We start from the raw sequence: 23298 nt of genomic DNA, 5'->3' as shown, positions 1-23298 counted from the left end.
TGAAAATAAGGTAATCAATTGAAAGGCACACAAAAAGTTACATTTTGTAGACCATTGTTATTTGACCAAAAATCACATTTTAACCATTGACCACTCCCCGTATTCACCTGATATGGCATCGTGCGACTTCTTCCTTTTCGGAAAAATACATTTGCCCATGAAAAGAAAGCGTTATGCAGACGAAGAGGCCATTCAAAAGGTTTGCACCGGCATACTGGCGGCCATGCCGACCAACGAGCTAACACACTCGTTTGACATGCTTTTGGACCGTGCAGAAAGCTGTATTGAAGCAAAAGGAGACTATTTTCAAGAAAATATATTGATTTTGCCATAAAAACTATTTGTTCCGGTTTTTTTTTTTGTTAAGTCCTTTTTAAACTTTTTTGGAACACACCTTTTAAGATCTCAGCAAGATGTTGCAACCACAAGGTGAAAAAACTAATTTTGCTAAATATTGAGAAAACGCCTTTTTATTCTTTAGTTTATTATATATTAAATTAAACATATTCTTAAAATTTGTCTTTACTGGTTCTTCTTCAGTAACGGTTCAGTAGAGACACATTACAATATTTTTGAAATCAGCGTCAAAAGATATAATATTACACTATTACTTTTTAGGGTTCTACAACTTATGAATCAATATACGAGCCAATAATTCCTCGTCCTGCTAGTCGATTGTCATCCCATTCGAACAACTTGAATTATGTACAATATGTCAACGGTCCACAATTGAATGCAAGTGAATGCGCAGGAAACTTATCAATTGTTGGATCAATTAGTACTAGTGGATGTAGCTCACCATCTTATCCAAGTCCAAGAAATAATTCATTGCAAAACAAAGAGATAGAAGTTAATGCGCTTACTGAATTTTTGGTACAATCTCTTGATACTGGGACTGGTGTTGAAAACTATGGTAAGTTAATTTATTTGCAAACTATTGGGAACTATTTTAAGAACGACCTCAATTCTTTTACCACAAAAATACACAATATGATAACATATTTGTGATCGAAACTACACTTTTTATTGTATGTACTTTTTTAAACTTTTTGAAAAGTTATACCTTGCTTCTAAACAAATTAGTCAAATCCTTGAGTTATAGGCAATCATAGGTCAATATTTTATAAATGTATACCAAAATCGAAAGCTATTTAATAATATCATTTATATCTTATCCATTAAAATAGTTGTATAATAGAGAAAGTTACGAACATTGCTCTCTCTACTAAAAACATATGTGCCAACAAGATAAACCTCTCTAAACAGATATGTATGTAGGTTGCTTTTTATATATCGGGATAAGGTAACAACCCTCCACAGGAGTGTGCGCTGGGTTTGGGACCCGCCACGTTAAAAACGCCCCCAGTGAAAAATTACCAACAGCCTCAGATGAGAGAGGACTATGTCAAACGCACTAAGGATAACGATTTATCGGCATGCACCTTGAATGTCCAGTCCCTTAATTGGGAAGGTGCCGCTGCCCTGGTAGTTGATGTCCTCATTAGAGTGAAGGTTGACATCACCGCTGTTCAAGAAATGCGATGGACGGAACAGGAATTGAGACGAGTAGGTCTTTGTGGGATTTACTGCAGTGGCCAAACAAAGGAGCGCAAATTCGGTATGGGATTCGTGGTGGGAGAGAGACTCCGTCGCCGAGTACTGTTATTCACCCTGGTGGATGAACGTCTAGCCACAATCCGCATCAAAGTGAAGTTACTCAACATATCACTGATTTGCGCTCACGCCCCGATGGAAGAGAAGGACGATGTGACCAACGATGCCTTCTATGAGCACTTCTCGAAATCGTGCCACGATATTAAAATCGTGCTTGGCGACTTTAAGACTAAGGTGAGCATGGAAAGTATCTTTGGCATTGTCTAAGCCAATTAAGAAGAGAAGAGTTTGCTAGTTTTAAATAATTTTTCGATGCACCGGTATCAACTAAAATTTTCAGAGGTCTCTTTTGAAATATCGTGCGAAATTTCTTCAGGATTCTCACTAAATTTAGAGCTCCTGGGATATTGATTTCCGAAAGCTGTTCTACCTAAAGGAAAATCTCCAGTATTATAGATAGTTGGATTCGATGAAGTGGTATTAAATGAAGTCACTTGCGGTGTGCGGGATTCATTCGATCGATCATTTCTTTGAGGTACTTGGAATCTGAAAAGACTTGGATCTACTTCCAGTCGTTGGTCGTGTCTGAGTTTGTCCATTTTTTGTCTAGGAAATGGTACACTGTTTCTCACCAGAGGCCGACTGCTGTCGGAAATTCTATTATCAGAAAATGAAATTTTGTGAGCAAATAACTAACGCGCCTGATTTGATTCAAGCCCTTGAGCGAGTGTTAAGGACTATGCCATGTCTGATGGCCTTGATGAAAATAAGATATCACAAAGTGGACGGTTTATATAAAAACTCTTAATGCATCTTCGCGGTACTTCGACTTTAGAGATTCTAAAACATCTTTCTTATTTTGATAAGTCATCAATGTCTTATTATTTATGGCTGTTAATGTCTTTTCGACTTCTTCGTAGAATTCTGTTATTGTCTGTCTTCCTCGATATGTAAACAGGTTTCTTATCTGCATAAGTAAAGTCGAGCCTAGCTATAATTGAATCGAAAGTTATAATAGTGTTAAAGGGAGATAGGATCGAATCTGCAGATCTAACTATTTTATTCCTTATTACGACCACAGCCTGATAATGTTTAGAACTGTCTTGCGCGTTCTGAAAAATTGTATATGCCGTGTGAGCTGCTTGACGGCACGACACGTATCGAGACTGTTCGCCAGCGAATTCCAGCAAGGATTTAATTACGTCCAAAGATTCATCGCACCTAACTGCCGGATCGATTGTAACCTTATTATATTTCTCTACTTGAGATGGTCTTTCTATCTGCGTAAGTCTATCGGACAGTGAGTCAACTCCTCCAACGCCGCTCATTAAGGTCCGAATTGTGGTTTCGTCCATTTTACGTCAAGATACTGTTAACTACTAATAGTTCTGTATTCTCCTAATCACTTTGTCAATTAGTCACTTGGTAATAATATTCCTGCAGCTATACTTTTTAATTTTCCCTGTCACTTTGTTACAATATTAATCAATATCAATTAATGCTTTTATACTTTTCTTATTCAAAATATTACGAAATGAGCACTCTACTCACAGCTCTATTATTAGTCTAAATAAATGGTATTATTGAAGTTTTCCTTTTGCTTCTTAGACTACGAAATCTCCTTTATGCTGGTTTATAATGTTTCTCTTTCCACAGGAATAGCTCTGAAGTTTAAGCTTCACGTAAATGTTGTTTTCTATTTTGATTTCAAATAATCCTTTAGCTGGTTTGTAGTGTTTTTCCTTTCACAGGAATAGCGTTGAACTTTAAGTTTTACGTAAATAGGTTTTATCTTTCGATTTGAAATAAACGGTTTTATTTTTATTTTTCCTCTAGATACGAATTTTATTTTAACTTCACGTAAATAGGTTTTTTAATTTTTTGAAAATTTTAATTACACGTGAATAGTTTTTTAAAGTTTACGTCCACAATAGTTTGTCCTTTATAAGGACTTTTTCACGTGGCCCCACGTTGGACACCAGTAAATAAAAGGCAATGTTTAGTTTTATATATTTTATATCTGTAAAATGTAGGACAGCCGTTGGCAACGATCGAGTTATTATAGTTCAACTGATTTTTCGGTGCTACACCTGAATACCTAACACCTATCAAATCTACTTGCCTCAGCTCACATGGACTGTTGATGTCGTTTGCTACTGGCAAGCGTTCCCGTTGTTACGTCTGCAACTTGAGCCTTGCACTTTTGGTTTTGTTGCTTGCGTTGCACAGGCATAATTGCACTTGTTGTTGTGGACTACTGTGATATGTTAACTTATACAAATTATACACATATCGAAATACTCAAATTTTTTTCGAAACAACGAAACGTATAAATTTTTTATCTTTTGAATTCAAATAAATAATTGACGGTTCTCACTTTTTCTTAGTTTCCAGAGTTATAATCACTTTGAGAGATAATATTCTAGTTAATGTTAGTATTCTTAGCTAATAATGCATAATTTGTTTGGTTTGGTCAAAGAATTTTTAACGCATTTGAAAGCACGAATATAAAAATAAAACTCTATGAGTAAGTTAATGTTGTAATATTTTCAGGATCGTGTTTCAAGTGCAATGGACGCGTATTAGGAGAGAACTCTGGTTGTACGGCTATGGAGCAAATTTTCCACACTGCCTGTTTTACGTGCGCACAATGTACGGTGAATCTGCAGGGTAAACCATTTTATGCGTTGGATGGAAAACCGTTGTGTGAATATGACTACTTACAAACATTGGAGAAATGTTCAGTATGTATGAAACCGATAATGGAACGTATACTTCGTGCCACTGGCAAACCTTATCATCCTCAATGTTTTACGTGCGTAATTTGTGGAAATAACCTTGATGGGATACCATTTACTGTAGATGCAACGAATCAAAATTACTGCATAGCCGACTTTCACAAGTAAGTAAAGACTCTAATATTGTATCGAAATAAAACCTTTTTGAGACGACACCGTTCGGAAGAAATGAAATACAATCCTACAAAGGAAATCCAGGTGCCTAAAAATCTTTATTGCTATATTTCACCACATTTGGGTTCAAGTCGGCATAGCATTACTCACGCAATGATAACAATTTACTGCTACGTTGATCGATTAGATGGGCTTCGTGGAATTTAAATACTAAAACGTAGTATTCATGCACACAAATATTATATTAGTTCAGTTTAGAATGTCATCCAGCCTGTTACGTCATTGTCCTTAAAAATGTTTCTAGGCTGCAGCAATTTAGTTTTCAATTCATTTAAACATCTAAACAGTCGGAGCTAATACGTAAACTGTGCACTAATTAAAACAATATTCGATCAATGAAATCTATAAAAAGCAATAAAAAACATGTAGACCCTGCGATATCGTATTCTGCTGGGTACACAACTCGTACACCTGCTGCTCGTACACAACACAACTCACCACACTTGTACATCCACCCACTCAGTATAAAGGATGGTCCCCTGGGCAGATTCAATACTTTCATTCGACACATCGTTCCTCACATTTCGACTATCAACATTCAATTCTATACATACCTTTGGCTCGGATCCGAACGCGCGATCCAAACCATTAGAGAGTAGGGTGGGTCGATTCCGGCCTTTTTTCGATTCGGGATTTCTAGTAGTGCGGAAAAGTTACCTTAGTACTTCCTGATTCCAATGCAACTTTTTGTTTTGAGATCGGATTGCATCTTCAACCCCAACTCCGGCCTTGAAATTTCGGAAATTCGCCTAAAATCGTGAAATTGTCTACCTAACGCCTGAAATACGCATCTCATGACAAAATGTGTAAAATAAAAGTTATTTGTCACGTCATTTGCTTCGTACCGTTCCCGAGATACGAGCGAAAATGCGGCGCGAAACAGCCCAAGGTGAAAATCGGCTTGCGGCCACACTTCTTGACGTTGATTTCGCCGAGTGCTATCACTCACATTCATTCACCTACGCCGAATGACACGTTCGGATAAGTCTCCATATAAATATTTTTTCATCGAGTTCCTTCACTCTTGTCGGTGATTTCGCCGAGTTCTATCACTTACTTTCATTTCCCTGCGTCATACGAAACGTTCGGACTGGTCTCCACACAAATATTTTTTCATCGAGTTCCTTCACTCTTGTCGTTGATTTCGCCGAGTGCTATCACTTATATTCTCTCAACAGAACACAGAGCTCAAAATGTCTGTATCTAAATTTAAATTTAGACAGAAATGTTCTGTGTTTGGCATATATCCCTACAATCTCTCTGAGTCCCAGTTACCTACTTACCAGGATGTTCTTTTGTGTTATCAGTTTGAAAGATTTCGTATAGGGCGACTCCGAGGCGACAACTATATATGAACCTAGGAGTAAAGAGGTTACAGAAATAGTTGCAAAAAAGGTTGAAAATACTTTCAAAAAGTCATCTATTCCGAAAGTTTCACACATCAGAGTTGTACAAATGCTCACCACATACCATAAAAAATTTCTGACTCTTAAACGTTTTTAAGGAATCCAATAGGTTCGAGCTCTTAAAGAGACGACTTTGTCTCTTCCGCTGGAAAATTATTTGGCATCGCTGCTTGTAAATGCATTTATTTTTCTTCTTGCACTTGTCCAAAAGAAAGGAAAGTTCCTATCAATGAACAACCATTTCTCTTGGACCAGAGAACCAGCGAATTGGTCGCATTGGAATTGTTGATCTACCTGAAACAAAAAAGATTGCAAAGAAAAATGAACGTAAAGAAAAGCTTTCAAAACGTCATTCAACATCAACACTTACCAGAAAAGTATCAGCTAGAACACATGACCATTCAGATCAGCCAGACTCTCATACAGACGACAACAATGTAGGTGCGTTGAACATGGATTCTTCCAGTAACGATGCTGCTGATGAATTTTCTCTTCCATCCCCTAAAACCAAACAAAACACACTAGTATTACAAGACACTGTTTGATAACAGAGGATCCCGCTAGCTTTGTCACTGACAAATACAAGATTAGTCGGGCAAAAAAAAGTGGAGTTAAGCTCCAAAACACCGAAAGTATTGACCCTGTATATGGGCTGTATTTTGACGGCCGCAAAAACAATACACTTATACAGCGAAGGTGAAAAGTACTACCGCGACACTGTCAAAGTGGAACATATTTCTCTCATATCGGAACGTGGTTGTCATTACTTTGGCCACGCCACCTCTCATTCTGGGTCAGCTGAACATGAGACGCAAGCTATATGGCAACATTTACAAGACAATTCAGTTGATGTGGAACATCTAGAATGGCACCAACACGAACACAGGTTGGAAAGGTGGAATCATTCGGAAACTAGAAGAAAGAATAGGTAGGCCATTACAGTGGGTTGTTTGTCTTCTACATTTCAACGAACTTCCATTTCGAGTTTTTATCGAACACATAAATGGTGTCTCAAAGAGTCCAAATACGTTCTCTGGCGACATAGATAAACTGCTGCCTGATTGTGAGAAGTTGCCTGTTGTCAAATTTGAAAGTTTTCTATCCTGCCAAATACCTTCTGAGGTTATTAATCCGACCCAACTTAGCACAGACCAAGCTTATCTCTATAAAATATCAGAAGCTATTATTTCCGGTCAATGTTCCTCAGATTTAGCGTCGATGCATCCAGGTAACATGTGCAAATCTCACCTCACTCACCTGTGCAAATATAATTCTGAGATTATACATTTCTACTGACAAACCAACAAAGGAAATAAAGATTTTGGTCAAGTACATRCTTACAGTTTACTCACCTTTGTGGTTCTCAATAAGATTCAACAGGTCAATCAAAGATGGCTCCCGTCACCTCTATTATGCAATTCAAAGGTCGAGATACTTACCTGCTAAACTGTGCAAGGTTGTCGATTCATCCATTCAACAGAATGCTTTCTTTGCTCTTCCAAAATATATTCTCCTTAGTATGATGACTGACGAAAACGGATAGAAGTCAGAAAGTTGGCCCTTGACCGTCTTCTGGCAGCCAGAGAAGCAGAGTCTGACACTGTAAATGGAAGGGTTAGATGTAATAAAGTGCCAAAGCTGAATTTCAAAGCTAATAAATATTACGATATGATTAACTGGAAGACTATTGACTTTTCCACAAGTTCTTTGTTCAGTTTCTAACGAAGAACTTATAAAAGGGCTGTCGGGTGACACTGCAAAGGTATGGGAATTTAGTGAATTCCCCTGTCACACCGAGGCAGTCGAGAAAACCGCCAAACTGGTGACAGAGGCATCTTCTAAAGTTATTGGCCCCCAATCTCGTGATTGTTTTATATGCTCTACACTGATATCTAGGCAACAAGTGCCAAAGTTTAGTACAAAATCTTATTTTATCAATAAATTTGACACAGATTCAGACTAAAACAAGCCTGATATATGATTGGTTGGTTGGGTTGGGCTTGGGGGGAACACGAAGGGCAGCCACCTCCACGCGGTGCGTTCTGGGTGACCAATACAGGTTAGCTGAGAGCTGCAATAATTTTCACCTTGCGCTGTGGCGCGCCGCATTTTCGCTCGTATCTCGGGATTCGTCCTAGGGGTTCGTCCTACGGCCATGATCACGTACCATTTCGGTAGCAAATGACAAATAACTTTTGTTCTATACTTTTTGCCATGAGATGCGTATTTCAGGCGCTAGGTAGACAATTTCACGATTTTAGGCGAATTTCCGAGATTTCAAGGCCAGAGTTGGGGTTGAAGATGCAAACCGATCTCAAAACAAAAAGTTGCATTGGAATCAGGATGTACTAAGGCAACTTTTCCATACTATTAGAAATCCCGAATCGAAAAATGTCCGGAAGCGACCCCCCCTAGTCTCCAGTAACCGTAACGGTGTAACCTGCGTGTTTGCAGCGTTCAGTTTGTTGGCCATTTGAATTTTATATGGGAATAAGTCCAAATCTTTGTGCATAATTGACTGTAATGACTGTCTGCTTACACTCATTTGAGCAGATAAGCTTCTTGTCGAAACACGTGGATTGTTTTGTATGGAAGCAGCTACAGCAACGATTGTTTCCTCCGTTCGAACTGAAGGGTTTCGATGGTAAGGTCTTCTGTTGACTGTCCCATGCTCGGCAAAATTGTTTACAAGTCCCATTATGGTCCATCTGCATGGAGGATTGCCGCCAAACGTGCGTATTAAATATTGACATAAAGAGATTAAAGGTATCGTATGTCCTTACCCTGGTTCTAAGCTACCTTCCCTCCAATTTTCAGCCGTTCTTGAGTTATAAATATTGTAACCAACATAACTCTCTTTTAAGTGTATAGATATGACGTTGTCTTTATTGTTGTTTTTTTTTTTTAAGTGAAAACTTCTTATGGCGCGTTGGGCACTTTTGTGGGTGAGCATTTTCAGCCATTCTCGCGACAGATGAGATTTTACACAGATATACGCCTTGTGTATTCTTATAATATATGTGTGTATACTATACCCGCTCTTTGCATGGGCATTCGTTCGTGCTCTCGCGACAGACGACATTACATACCTATATGTATACTCAGAGTGTATAGGCTCAGTATATACAGTAATAAACCTTTGCTTAGTTTACATACATATACTCAACTCTACAAAATCTTAGGGTGTTGTGTAACACTTTTTTTTACTACTTTCATGGTAATCAGGATGTTGTGTTAGCATTTAAGCTACATATAAATTTTAAATTTTGATGATCAACACTTTAAATATTATTAAGTAATGCAAGTGTTTACGTTATTTAGGTGATTATATTGAATTACTTTGAATATCTGTTCAATTTTATTGGGATATTACTTGTTATTTAATGTTAAATCAGTTGTTGTTTTTTTTTTTGTGCGATTTTTAAACAAGCTTCAAGTATTTCTAAATTTTTGCATGCAGTAGGATACAAGCATGGGTGGTAATTTGTCGTTTAACATATGTATACAAATTGACAATTCGTTAGCCGTTATAGGAAAACATCAGTTGGAAATTGAGTTTAAACAGAAAGATATGTTGAAGTTTTTAATAGGAATACATATTAGTGTTATTAATACAGTTTATATTAAAACCCATATAGGTGTAAGGAACCGAACACCTAAAAAAGTCTGTAACGCACCTTATTGCGAACCTCAGGGGCGGTATGGAAAATGCAAAACTTAAAGATTCAAAAATAAATTATTTAAAATATTTATAGTGTTAATATAATTCGTTTAATTTCGTTAGAGAGTGTATGAGAAATACATATGCCAATACATTAAATAATCTTAAAATAATTATATGTATACATTTATTTGCTTTCACATACTTATAAAGAAATAGATATTGTACCGTTTCTATCAGTTCTATCGTAAATAGTATACGGATGAAAATTAGAACGATGTATTAAAAATCCATCTTCAAATGCCTCAATATCTTCTTTCTTCTTATTTCCACATTAAAATTATTGGTAATAATATTTCAAAAAGTTACGAATACAAACCGTTTTATGTTTTCTGTCTCTTAATTGTAAACAAATACATTCAGAAGAAAACTCACCACCGAGAAATCTAAGAACAAGGCTGCATTTTATAATACACACTATGGCATTTAAATCAGTTAGTCAGTTAGTAAATATATGGCATTAATAAATAATTTCCTTTTATATTTAGCAACCATATTTATAGTTTTTGTTATTTATTTAATAGAATAAATTTGCTAAGTATTTACTACCTCAATATATACAGCACTGCGTTGCTACCTCTGAAAATCCAAGATGGGCGCTATTCACCCCTCAGGAAGCTACCACGAAAAGGTTATCTACTGTATATACTGTGGTATAGGTATGAGAGCGCTACAAGCTATTTATATTAATTTAAAATTTTTATGCATGTTGCTTATTAATATGCAGTTTGCATATCACCAAAAGCACTGTTTACTTATCAACATCCGCGATTATTTCTATTTTAAAATTAAAATAGCAATAAATTAATTATTTTTTATTTTTTGAACAATTTAACGATTGAGCGGTTTCAACAAGCTGTTTATTGCATACAATTTATTTAGCAGATGTAAGAAGCCACCCTAACTAAAAGTAAATTGCTAATATTTTAATTAATTTATGCATATCCCAATAAATTCCAAACAGCCGCAACGGAAAACAGTGTGGTCAATACAAATAACGTAACAACTTATCACCATGACCTTTCTAAATGGCCACACTGTGTAGTATGGCAACAGAAACATGGTGAGTCGATCACGAAATAGAAAACGCTATGTCGTTTCAATGAGTGTTGCAAATCAATAAAAATCTAAATGTCAAATTGTAGCTACTCAGCGCATCATTACGATTGAGCGGTTTGAAGTAGCTGTTTATTGCATACAATTTATGGTGAATTGCATGTAACAAAGTGCAAATAGAATAAAGACCAGAGGCACAAAAATTTGTGTTCAGGTGCAAAGTGAAATAGATGTAATTGAATTTTTTTTTTAATTTTTTGATTTTTATAAATTATTTGTACAATACTTAGTATTCTGCAAATAAATATCTTGCAGCACTGGCAGCAGAGCCCTTCGGCTGTCTGTTATGCTACATACATATGTATGATTAATGTAATATTAAAACAGAAATGAAAGGATAGATTAGTACTTAGGAAGTAGGGTTAGTGAGTTAATTAGAGTAGCTATAAATCTTTATATTCGTCGAAGTAGATATGTTTCCTTAAGAAAATTATAAATCATATTCACATTTTTAGCGGTGGGCTCATTCAGAAGCTGGAATGGATTGGCCGAATTAAAAATCCCATGTCTAATTGTTGCACTTATAGGGCAAGCGGTTAATATGTGTTCTAACGTTGCGCTTTCGTCGCAGAATGGGCAGATTCCATGAGGGGCACGTTGCAATCAATAAGCGTGTGTAATTATGGTGTGTCCCAGGCGTAAGCGGGTAAAGGGCCTGATGGCGCGTAAGSTGATGTCGGCAGTGTAGGTCGGCTTAATTCTGAACGGGTTGATTGTAGAATAGTGATGAATATATCCACTCCAATTATCTTTTGCTGATTTTTTCCTTGGGCGTGTAATCTCAGTTATAATGTCTTGTTTTGTGAAATAACCGAAAGTTATGGTTGGAGTATTTGCTGCATTTTTCGCAGCTGCGTCTGCTTTTTCATTACCCGATGTCCCTGTGTGCCCCGGGATCCACATCAGTTTCAGTTTGTTTGGATATTTCAAAAGATTGTTGCGTATGGCGACTATTTCATTTTGTGTATTTTCCGGCGATTCTATGGCTTCGATGCAAGATTTGCTATCRGTGCATACGATATACTTTCCCCTGGTGTACTTTACATAAGTAACTGCTTCTAATAAAGCGACGACTTCGGGCGTAAATGATGAACATATTGTGTGGAGAGTGCCGTGTCGAAGCAAGTCACCATTTTCTTTTGTGACTGCGAACGTTGTGTTGTTTGCTGTTTTTGAGCCGTCGGTGTATATAAAGGTCCAACCGTAACTGGAGTATTTTGACTTATCAGAAGCGAAGAGTTGCCTGTGTTTTTCGCTTGAGGTCTTATACTTCGGCAGTTGCAGGGTCTTAATAGCAAAGGAAGAAGGAAGAAGGAAGCTATTATAAAAAGGAAGGCGGATAATGGAGACCCTTGCAGGGTTCCTTGTCAAGTGAAACTATGGAGGACAGGAAACCATTTATTTTTACTTTGCATTGCCTGTGATTGAGGAAGTTCTTGACAAATTTCTTGATTTTAGGGCCTAGTTTCCACTTATCTAATTGTCTCAGAAAAATATGGGCGCCAAAACGGTCGAATGCTTTCTGAAAATCAATTGCTAAAATTGAGACATGGTTTTTAGAGGAAAGAGCGCTTGATATAAAGTGATCTAGGTGCAAAAGAGCATCGATGGTGCCATAATTCTTTCTGTATGCGGTTTAGTTGGGGCTTATGAGTTTTCTTTTGTTGCCATACCACATCAGCCGGTTAACTATAACTTTTTCAAGAAGTTTTCCCAACCAGGGTAAGAGCGATATCGCCTATAGTTGTTGACATCAAGCGCTGACTTATTGGGCCTCAGGATAGGAACTATACACGAAGTTTTCCAGGCATGAGGCTAGCATCCGCTTTCAAATATATTGTTATAGAGGTTGAGTAAACGATGCTTAACCTGGATAGGCAAGTTTTAAATGATTGGATAGGTAATTTTGTCAAGACCAGGGGTTTTGCCTTTAACGGACGAAAGGGCGAATTCGAGTTCGGTTAGTAGAATTTCCGAGTCTTGTTGCTTAGCGGGAGGCGACAAACAGTACAAAATAGGTGGTTCAATACTTATTCGTTGAGATTTTAGGTTGCGGAATGTGTCTGAGAAGCTTGCATCGGAAGAAGAGAGTGACAGGAAAGTAGCAAAATGGTTGGCAATATCTACGGGAGCCGTTAAGGGACCGCTTTGTGTTTGAATGTAGGAAAATAGAGGCTATTTAGGAGATCCGGTTAGCATTTTGATATCATCCCATATTTTCTTTGGGCTAGTACGGGGGTTAATGTCTCAGTGAGTTCTTCAAACTTTTTCTTTTTAATACGCTTTTATTAGCTTCACTTGTATGTATGTATATATGTATGTATGTATATATGCATGTATGTATGTTTGTAACTTTTTTAAGTGGTACTGAAACGTAGAATATTTTAACACGCTTTTTTTTATAATGTTTGTCATAACGTCAGAATAACGCATTTGCCTTTTTGTAAAGGAGCAGGTTTTCAGCTGAGCGTGTTCGCTTGTATTCATACCATAAATTCTGCTTGGTGAGACGTAGTCTGGACAAGTCAGCGTTCCACCAAGGAGTATTTTTCCTACTTTTGTTGGGAAGCGTTCGAGGGATGGAAAAGTGAGAAGCGGTAGGTATGATTCTCGAGATTTTAGCAGACTCCTGGTTCGAGTTGGAGGAAACTTGCGTGGTCTCACAAAGATTGTTGCAAATTTGTCTGAACTTTTTCCAATCGGCCTCATCAGTTTTGAATTTAGATGTAAATTTAAATGTACTCGTATTTTGATTCTTGCGCGGATTTTTTTGTATGAATATTGGGAAGTGGTCGCTGCCAAACAAAGAATTTAGCACTTGCCATGTGCATTGGGGCGCTATATTAGTAGAGCAAAACGTGACATCAATATTGGAGAAGGTGTTGTGGGTGGTAAAATGTGTGGCGGATCCATCGTTAAGACAGATAATATTGGATGCAAGTAGCGCATCTTCAGCTTTCGTCTCTTGAGTTTGTGCGCGTAGATCCCCATATTTTACTCCAGACGTTTATATCTCCTCCTAAAATAAATGGTTTATCTAATTGCTTTATCAATTGCAGAATATCAGAAGAAGCAAAATCTTATGTGGGTGGAATGTAGATGCATGCTGCTGCTAGTTTTGTTGGTGCATTGATTTCAATGGCAACTACTGAGAGATTAGACAGGACAGGTAGTACTTTGTGGGGTATGCTTCATCTTATTAAAATAGCAGCGCCTTGTTTTTTTGTTGTTACGTGCGGGAAATTGTTAAAATAGCCTACGTAGGATTTTGGCGTGTGAGTAGGTTGATTATGTGGAATATGAGTTTCATTAAGGAAGATCATGAATGGAGTGTAAGAATTCATAAGAGTTTCTAGTTCCTGATAATTGTTGGCATAGCCGATCATATTCCATTGTATGATCGACAGCATACCGAAAAAGTAAAGACAAGAAACAGAAACGCTGGAAATATAAATAGCTGGTGAGAGGGGAGAGAAAATTGAGTCTTGGCAACTATGAGTAAACTATGCTTGGCATAGAGCGTCTAGTGGCGTGAAGAAGAATGTTTAAGACTTGAGCTATTACCGAGTTGTGCAATGTCGTTTAACTTAGCGCTTGCTAAGGTGGATTGCATTGCTTCGCTGAGCTGAGAGTTTAGAAAGGTGGRAAGATTGGTATTAGTACTTTGGGGGGATGGGGATAAAGCGGTAAGGCTTATTGCATTTGATTTTAATGAAGAGTTGGATGGTGTATAGATTGGTGGAGATATAGTAATGATGTTTGCATTATTGTTTGTTGTTGTAGTTTTTTCAGTATGTATATTGATATTGTTGGTTGCTATGGGAGCAGGTCGCTTAGAGAATGATTGCAGAGGAGTGGGGGAGGGAGCTTGCGCTCTGTATTTCTTTGCTGCTTCGCGCATACTGCAACTAATTGAGGACGCGGGATGTTCACCAGAACAGTTTGCGCACATTAATCTTGAGCATTTTTCTCCTTCGTGCGGAGGGAAATTGCAATTGACGAATGATGGAAGATTTTTGCAATGATGTAGTGTATGGCCAAGCTTTTGGCAAGATTTGCAATGCATTGGGTTAGGAAATATGGGCGAACAGAAATTTTCCTCCATGCAACATCTATTGTTTCGGGAAGTTTTTAGCTTTCAAAGGTTAAAAGTAACGCACCTGTTGGTGTTAGAACTCCTTCCGTTTTTCTCTGAAATCTGTAAATGGATGTTACACCATATGCTTCTAAGCCTTCCACAATTTCGTTGTCTGGGACGTGATTGAGGAACGGAGCGAAAATTGTGCCTTTGACACTATTGAGTTGCTCATGGTATTTTGCTTCGATTTGGCAGATGCCTGAGAGGTTTTGATGTTGATGAACTTTTCGGCAATTTTTTTATTTTTTGCAAGTAGCAAGAGATTTCCATCTCTCATCTCTGTGATTTTCACATTTTTACTTATGGCGTTATGTACCAAAAAACATGAAAAATGTGATAGGGGCTTGTTGTTGCCGCAGGATTTTAATACAATGAACTTAGGATCGTCGTTCTTTGTAATGTTTACAAGAGGGAGAACAGGAAACTCTTCAACAGATTTGTTGGCTTTTTTTTCCTTTTTGATTGTGGACTAGGGGAAAGCAGGGCAAACCTGTTTTCGCCTAGGTTAGTAGCCCCGGGGGGCATATTGCACTTTTTGGTTATTAGTCACTTGTCACTTGGTAGAGTATACCTTTGTTCGCACAAACAAAAGAAACACGTGGGATAGAGCGCAAAAGAAGAATAATTAAAGATAACTGCACTGGAGCGGATGAGAAAGTCAGACGAGATCCACGAAAGAGAGCAAACGTATGTATGCACACGGCGGGGTTTAGTCGATGACTGTAATTGAATTTATAGACATGTGTGCATATGTAAATTGATACTAATCGACTAAAAGAAAATTAGCCAACAGGCAATTTGCAGTTGGCATTTTTTAGTGAGTTATAGTCTCGTGTCGCCTGCAATTCGAATATACTTGTGTGCATACACACATACGCATAATTTTGCACAGAAATTAAGTTGATTTATGAGTGTATGTATTTGTTTAAAACCTGATACAAATGAGTTATACCGTGTGGAGGAAAGGAAAACATCAAGTGATAGGTTGGTGATTGTGAAATATATAAGAGAGAAAATGGGTAGCAAGTAGTCAATCCGAAAAAAAGTTATTGTCAACTTTATAAGTAATCAATTAGAAAAAAGTTATTGTCAATTTTATACAAACAAGAATCAAAAGCAAAAAAATACAAACATATTTCATATTTTCGCTACTTATACTTGTAGTTGTACTGATTAAAGGAAAGTAGAAAAATTTGAAAAAATATATATGCTACAATTATAGCTTTAAAAAAATTAACATTTTTTTTTTTTTTTTTTTTGATTATAGATTTGCCTTGAAAATGAATCCGGAAAACAAAAAAAAAGAATATGATAATCGATACAGAGAGAAACACCCACATAAGTCAGACTTGGCGAAACAAGAGAACAAAGATTATTGTAAACGTTAAATTTACTATCAACTGACCAAACGTTTGTACAACAAAGTGTACCTCCTCAAATCGCTGGTCCATCTACCAGAGATTGTGCTATTGTCCTATTCGCAATGTCACGGATATAAAGTTCCAAGTCAACCTCCCTCTCAGATTGTAATTGCTTCCTTACCTAATGTTCAGGTTCAAACATACACTGCTTTTTAATGAAATTCCTCTGCGCATCCAGAATTTCAGAACGATTTCATTGCAAATGAATTCGGCCTTGCTTGTGATTTGTGATCAAAAAGGATTTGAGTTACTTACAAAATATAGATTCGACTAAAAACATTGATTTTATAAGACCATTGCTTTCAAACACTGCTTTACCGGAAATTAAATTATGTTCAACTTGCAACGCAGCAATTAAAAAGCAATGTATTCCACCGATGTCTGTTTACAATGGATTGAAATATCCACCTGTTCCTGCATCTGTGAAAGACTTTACTTTAGCCTTGGTAAACGAAAGCTTAATATCTCCAAGAATTCCGTTCATGCAAATTCGTAGACTGCGACATGTACATGGTCAATATGGAATTTATGGATAGGTCATTAATGTTCCAATTGAAGTGAATATAATGGTTAATGTGTTGCCAAGGCAAGTAGATGATGATTATGCCATCACTGTTCATATTAAACGGAAAATAATTCACAAATCTAGTTACGTACATACGAGGTGTGTTCAAAAAGTATCGCGAGTTTTGCGTTTTTTTTCAAAAATTGTTTATTTATTCATGAATCTTCTTCAGCTCCTCCTTCGATGCCGTCTTTATCACGTCAAGAAAAGCGTAACGTCGTCCTTTCATGGGCCCCTTCAGTTTAAGGAACAAGAAAAAGTCACAGGGGGCCAGATCTGGGGAATACGGTGGCTGCGGCATCATAAGTGTGTTGTTTTTGGCCAAAAAGTCGCGCACAAGCAACGATGTGTGAGCAGGGGCGTTATCGTGGTGCAAAAGCCAATTTTTGTCACATCTTCTCGGCCTTCTGAGAACATTTTGTACCCCCGATAAACGTTGCTTCGGTCCAAGGTAGTTTCTCCGTATACCACAGTCAATAGTCGGAATGCATCCGCGCACTTAATTTCGTTTTTCACACAAAATTTTATACAGGTTCTTTGATCCATCTTTTTGAATAGGTAAAAATCGAAGACGATCCAAAACACGTGCAAGCAAAGCAGCTGTCAACAATTAAATGAAYATTCAAAATGGCCGAGCTTGTCGGCATAAGTGAGAGACATGAGTACCTACATAACGCCACAAAAAATTCGAAATTCGAATATACGTAACCCGCGAAAATTCAAAATTCGCGATACTTGGTTATGTAGTTCCATTGTTGACAATTTAGGCGGGAAAAACCTTTCAGCTTTTGACAGATGGTAGTTGGAAACCTCGTGGTTTTGTTTAGTATATTTTCTTCCGGAGTATTTCACGTAAAAACTAAGTAATTATCTTCTAACAACATCTAAAATTACACGAAATTGTTATAAAAGTGTTGTGTAGTGAAATTGATGTATTGCAGGTAAAACAGAATCTTAATTATTACCCTTTTTACCACTTTTTGGGATACAAATATCCCAACAGTATTTTATTCTGGATTCTTTTTATCCCAACATTTTTTTATATGCATTCATTTTCTTTCGTGTGGTTATAACATCTATTTGTATTTGCCGGTGTTTTACTCGCTTTATATTATTTAAGGCTTCAAAATGTCACTGCCATTGCATGTCGGAGAAATCGACTCTGAATTAGAGAACGACGGCTTTTGTGAATCTCGTGGGTCTGACGAATTGTATTCCTTATCGCAAGCAGAGGAAAGTTCAGATGAAGATGAGAGAGGAGATGAAGGGGTGCTAACATCAAATTCAGAAGAAATTGATAGTTCAAATATAGTTCAAATGAAGAAGAAATACCAACATGTGATGATCAGGCGCAAATACCGAATCCAGAAATAATGGAAATAGTACAAGAGCCACTACATACTTCTGCAACGATAGCTGAAGCACCATTAAATATTTGGATGGACCCTCCTCCAAACTTTGTGCCAAAAAAGAATATTTCAGAGATGCGCAAATGCACCTTGATCTCAAAAGTATCTATATACAATAGTCACCTAGATATATTCTTAAAATTTATGCCATTGAGTGCAATGAAATACGTTGCTCAATGTTCTAATGAAAGACTGGGTATTCATCGTTTGCTTAGTGGTGTTTCTGTGAAGGACACTGATTATGGAGAAATTATGATTGTTTTGGGCTGTTCATTTATAATGTGCTACAACCAAGCACCAGCAATGTCTGATTATTGGTCCGAAAACCCATCTCTAAAAAATGATGCAATAAAAGACGCAAATAGATAGATTCAAATTATTAATGGCAAAAATGTACTTTGCACCAGTAGAAAAACCTCCAAATGCCCGAAAAACCTACTATGTAGATGACATAGTTAACTGAGTATCGATGAGAGTATGACAAAATTCCTAGGTCGCTCTGCCATGGAGCAATATATGCCAATGAAATCAGTAGAAACGTGGTATTAAAATATGGATGAGATGTGATTCACTTTCTGGATACACCTACGATTTCAATATTTACACTGGGAAAGAAACCGGGTGCTTCCAAGGCACTTTAGGCGAGCGTGTTGTGAACAAACTAGCATACACCATTAGTGAACCAGATGTAACTTTATGTTTCGACAGGTTTTTTACTTCAGTCAAATTGATAAATACTATTGATTATCCAGCCCTTGGAACATTTATTTCTAATCGAAAGGATTAGCCAAAAATAACAGAAAAACTTGAACGAGGTCAATATATATTCAAAGGTAATCAGAGCGGTGCAATGGCAGTTAAGTGGCAAGATACGAAGGAAGTATTGGTACTTAGTAATTGTCATACTAATACTGTTGGTAGTGTGGAAAGAAAAATTAGGGATGGAAGTAAGCCCAAACGTATCCTGTCCAGACATGATAAAATGTTATCCCAATATAATGGGTGGGGTCGACCTAGCTGACAAAATGATTGGAGTGTACGATCTCAACAGGAAATCCACAAAATGGTGGAAAAAGGTCTTTTTCCGTCTATTGATGACTTGTGCAGTAAATGCTTTCATTATCCATTCAGAATTACACAGAGAAAAGAAACTGTTCAAAGAATTCCTTGTGGAGTTATCTGAACAGCTTATAGCAAAAGGAAGAACATCCGCCTCGGTGAAGCGTATAAGAAAAGGCGGCAGAAATTCAAAACGTTCACGCTTACTTGGTAATGTTGGCGACCATTTACCTATACAAGGAACTATGGCCCGACGTTGCGAAGGATGTAAGAGAAAGGGGAAAGAAAGCAGAACCAAACAAATGTGCCAAGGTTGTAACCTAGAATTTGGTAAAAAGTGCTTTACTCCGTGCCATACCTAATGAAAAATGTATGAAATAATATTTTTTTTAAATAAATACTCAGAAACTATACTCAGTAATTTTGCATTTTATACCCGACCAAAACGACTGTTGGAACATTTTAGTCCAAGGACTCTAAGTCCCGTACAGGTCATTAAAAAAAAAGCAGACATTAGTTTGTTTATACGGTGAGTACAATTGATTTCATCACAAAAAAAATCTGTAGGCATCGATACATAAAAATCGTCTCGAAACGGTTATATTATATTTCACCAAAATAGTCTTTACAAGCAATACGAGAGTTATTGTATTCAAATTTATTCATTTATTCTAAAGCTGCTTCCGCACTATTTATGATGAAAAGTAATAGAAGATTTGATCATTATCCTATGATTTTGACTGGAGATTTCAACATAAACTTTGCAGATGTCAAAAATCAATCATTAATTGAATTTTTATATGAAGAATTTGATTTAACGCTGTCCAATGATCGCAATCTTAGCACAACAAAATGCAAAACTACTATTGATGCAGTATTCACAAGATATAGATTTAAATCAAAGGTTCAAAAAAAAAAAATCCAAAAAATAAAAGGCAATGTTTAAGTTTTTCAGTCAAGCTTGTAAATATTTGATTGTACTATATGTAATCGTTGCTTTCATCGTTTTCGGTTAGATCTGAATGACAGTCTAACATATCTTCTGAAGATAAGTTTATATAGAAGCCTCTATAAACGACAGCATATCTTATAGATATAAATATATATCATATTTCTTTTAGTGCTCATTTTTAATGGCGCGACATAACAATTTTTTAAATCTTTTCTTTTGACGGAATTGATTCCTCGCTTTGTTTATAATGCACTGGAACGATCATTTAAAGATGTATTAAAATATATTAACTAAAAATTTTTTCTTCACTCTGACTGTTCTTATAAATTGGTACCAATCACGGGGATGATGGATTTTTATTGAAGATTTATTTTTCTTTTTCTCTATAGCAGCGTGGTAACTATCGCACTCCATGTGTGTGTGACCAGGGAGCATGAATTTATGATCTATAATGCTTAAATTGTTTTCTAGTTGCATGAAAATAGCAAACATAGTTGAGTTTTTGTTCTGGCCGGGGCAGCAATCACTGTAGAAAGCAATATGATTTACGTTTGCATTTAACTGCAGTAAATGAGTAAACACGCATGAAGCTTTTTCGTTTCCACCTCTTTTAGCTATTGCTTCATGCCACAATATTTATTGGTTGATTTGTTGCAGAAAACACTTTTAGTTTATTATCATTTAGAGATTTTTCTTTATCGGTTTTTTTTTTTAGTATCATAAGCTTGTTGTGCTATATTGAGATGTTCAGTTTCCTCTATTTTTAGAGATTCAAGTTCTTCAGACTTGGCAACTTGTATTTTACATTGGAGCAAATCACATTTGTGGCAAGTGTCATCTTTCGAAAGCGACAGGGAAATGTTTGTATTTATCTTTATAAAGGCGATACAATTCAGCTACCGGCAAATCACTCGGTAGATAACGCTTGGAAGTATCACGGCGAGTGTAGTGCGACTCATATGATGGAAAGCTTTTTATGAAGTCAAAAATTTCTTGCTCTCTTGCCCGAGAAAGCTTTTTAGCACGAATGTTTTCCACGCAAATCTCCACTAACCCTTCCTTCAAGTTTTGACTTCACAACTGTTTTTATGAACTGCTCGGTCTCGGACACCGTAAATCTGAAGCATTTTTGGCAAACTGAAATTCTATTACCACTAACCTCCAAAAAACAGTAGTAGCAATTTGGTCTACTTCGAGGATTTCTTTCCTGTTTTACTCGTTTTACAGTGTTACTTTCTCGAATTTGAATTAAGCCAGCGAAATACTATATAATATACTTATTTATTTGCGTTTGATATACTAGTATTTTAATTTTCGTATTGGCGTTATGCATATGTACATTTGCAATGAATACATATAGCTTTCATTTTGTTAATTTTTCGAAATGTTCCTCAGTTTTTGATATGGGTGCCATTTGTCTTTAAATTTTTTTTATCTAATGTTTATTACAAAACATATTTATACAATTGTTATGAAACACCACCAATGTTACAAAACGCTTAGGCATTAAGTAAACATAAACTTCAATATCACAAAACGCTTAAGCATTAAGTAATCTTTACTTAATTCTACCAATATTATTTTTAAGTAAACAAAAACTATTTAATTAAAATTGTTAGATGTAAGCACATTTTCTAGAATATAAGCGTAGCTTTTGTATCCAGATGTAAACCAAATATTGTGTAAAAGAGAGGGGAAAAAGAAGAAGGCTTGAAGTTATTGAGTATTAACTGGCAAATTAAGCATTCGTTTCTTTTTAAAAACTTTCCGCGTTCCGTCGGAAAATTAAGTTAAATATAGACTTTTCATAGCACGTGTACGTGTGCACAAAATTATCGGTTTTGGTGAAAGAACTTCAATATTTACTTCGAAGTGTACTCGACCTAGAGTGTTTACTTCTATGGCTACAAAGTGAGAATGTGTCGTTAATTTCTCTATATGTTGTTATTGAAGATTATTAATTAATTAATTTCGTTAATTCGGCTTTGTCCGTGTAGTATTCTTTATTTTTGGCAATGGCAGTACGATCTTTGACTTTAAATCGTTCAACAATTTTCTTTATTATATTATTTCTTTATTATATTAACGTGTTGATCATCAGTTGATGTTGATGGTCGCCCTGGACGTGGCCCGTCGTGGACGCGTTCTCAACGCTCAATCAATAGCATCAAAAAACTATCACGGAAGGCCTTTTCCAACTTTCTTAAAGTTTCGGCACCAGAAATTTGATTCCGCACACAAAATTTTATGAAACTTCTTTGTGGAATAATTTCACTCATTGTAAAAATCGCTGAATGCTTTTTATGTATTTCAGAAAAACAAGCATAATGTTTATGTTTGTTGACGTGCTATTTAGCAAATATGTCACTGACAGCCATACCAACATAGAAAAAAAAAAATATTTCGACTAATGGGTTTTCGCGAGAAATTTAAATTAAAAAGTCTTTTTGCCCACAACTTTCAATACAATATATACCGATATTCTCATCTGTTACCTGCAAGAAGCAATTATAATAATATACAAATAGCCACTTCGCTAATTTAAATGTAGCCTATTTAATTTAGTTTGTCAAATAAGTCTTGCGGTATTTTCTCTAGTTGGCGCTGAGAGCGCGTAGTTCTAATTTTATCCGTATTCGTCGCATCGGGTCATGCTATACCTTTTTGGAAAGCGCATTTCACGCGCTAAAACGTGTTTGATTGATTTTCTTTTAAGTCGTTCGTAAGTTATAGCGTCGCAAACATGGGGCAAAATAAAGAGAAAATACGGCATAGTACTACGATAAAGGCAAAAATGCATCTGAAGCCGCCAATAAAATTTGTGCAGTTTATAGACCCGATACAGTTTCCATTTCCACCGCACAACGATGGTTTCAACGTTTTCGTTCTGGTGTAGAGGTGGTCGAAGATGCGCCACGCTCCGGA

At 36.5% G+C, this 23298-nt stretch overlaps 1 protein-coding gene across 2 annotated transcripts in view; it reads left to right on the top strand.

Annotated features, from left to right (window-relative positions):
• LOC108974643 (lipoma-preferred partner homolog) overlaps positions 1–23298 on the top strand; it is an 80069-nt gene that overhangs the window by 25890 nt on the left and 30881 nt on the right. Inside the window, exons 2-4 of one of the 2 annotated variants that reach the window (XM_018942608.1) lie at positions 619–913; positions 4168–4516; positions 18074–18200. In XM_018942608.1, coding sequence (XP_018798153.1) covers positions 619–913; positions 4168–4516; positions 18074–18119 — 690 coding nt within the window. In that variant the 3' untranslated portion in view covers positions 18120–18200. Of the gene's footprint in view, positions 1–618; positions 914–4167; positions 4517–18073; positions 18201–23298 lie in introns of those variants that run through there. The other variant, XM_018942609.1, reaches the window with a different exon arrangement.

This window comes from Bactrocera latifrons, unplaced genomic scaffold (assembly GCF_001853355.1).
Source record: "Bactrocera latifrons isolate USDA-ARS-PBARC rearing strain unplaced genomic scaffold, ASM185335v1 scaffold_570, whole genome shotgun sequence".
Classification (NCBI taxonomy): Eukaryota; Metazoa; Arthropoda; class Insecta; order Diptera; family Tephritidae; genus Bactrocera; species Bactrocera latifrons.
This window is presented reverse-complemented; position numbering and strand designations above follow the sequence as displayed.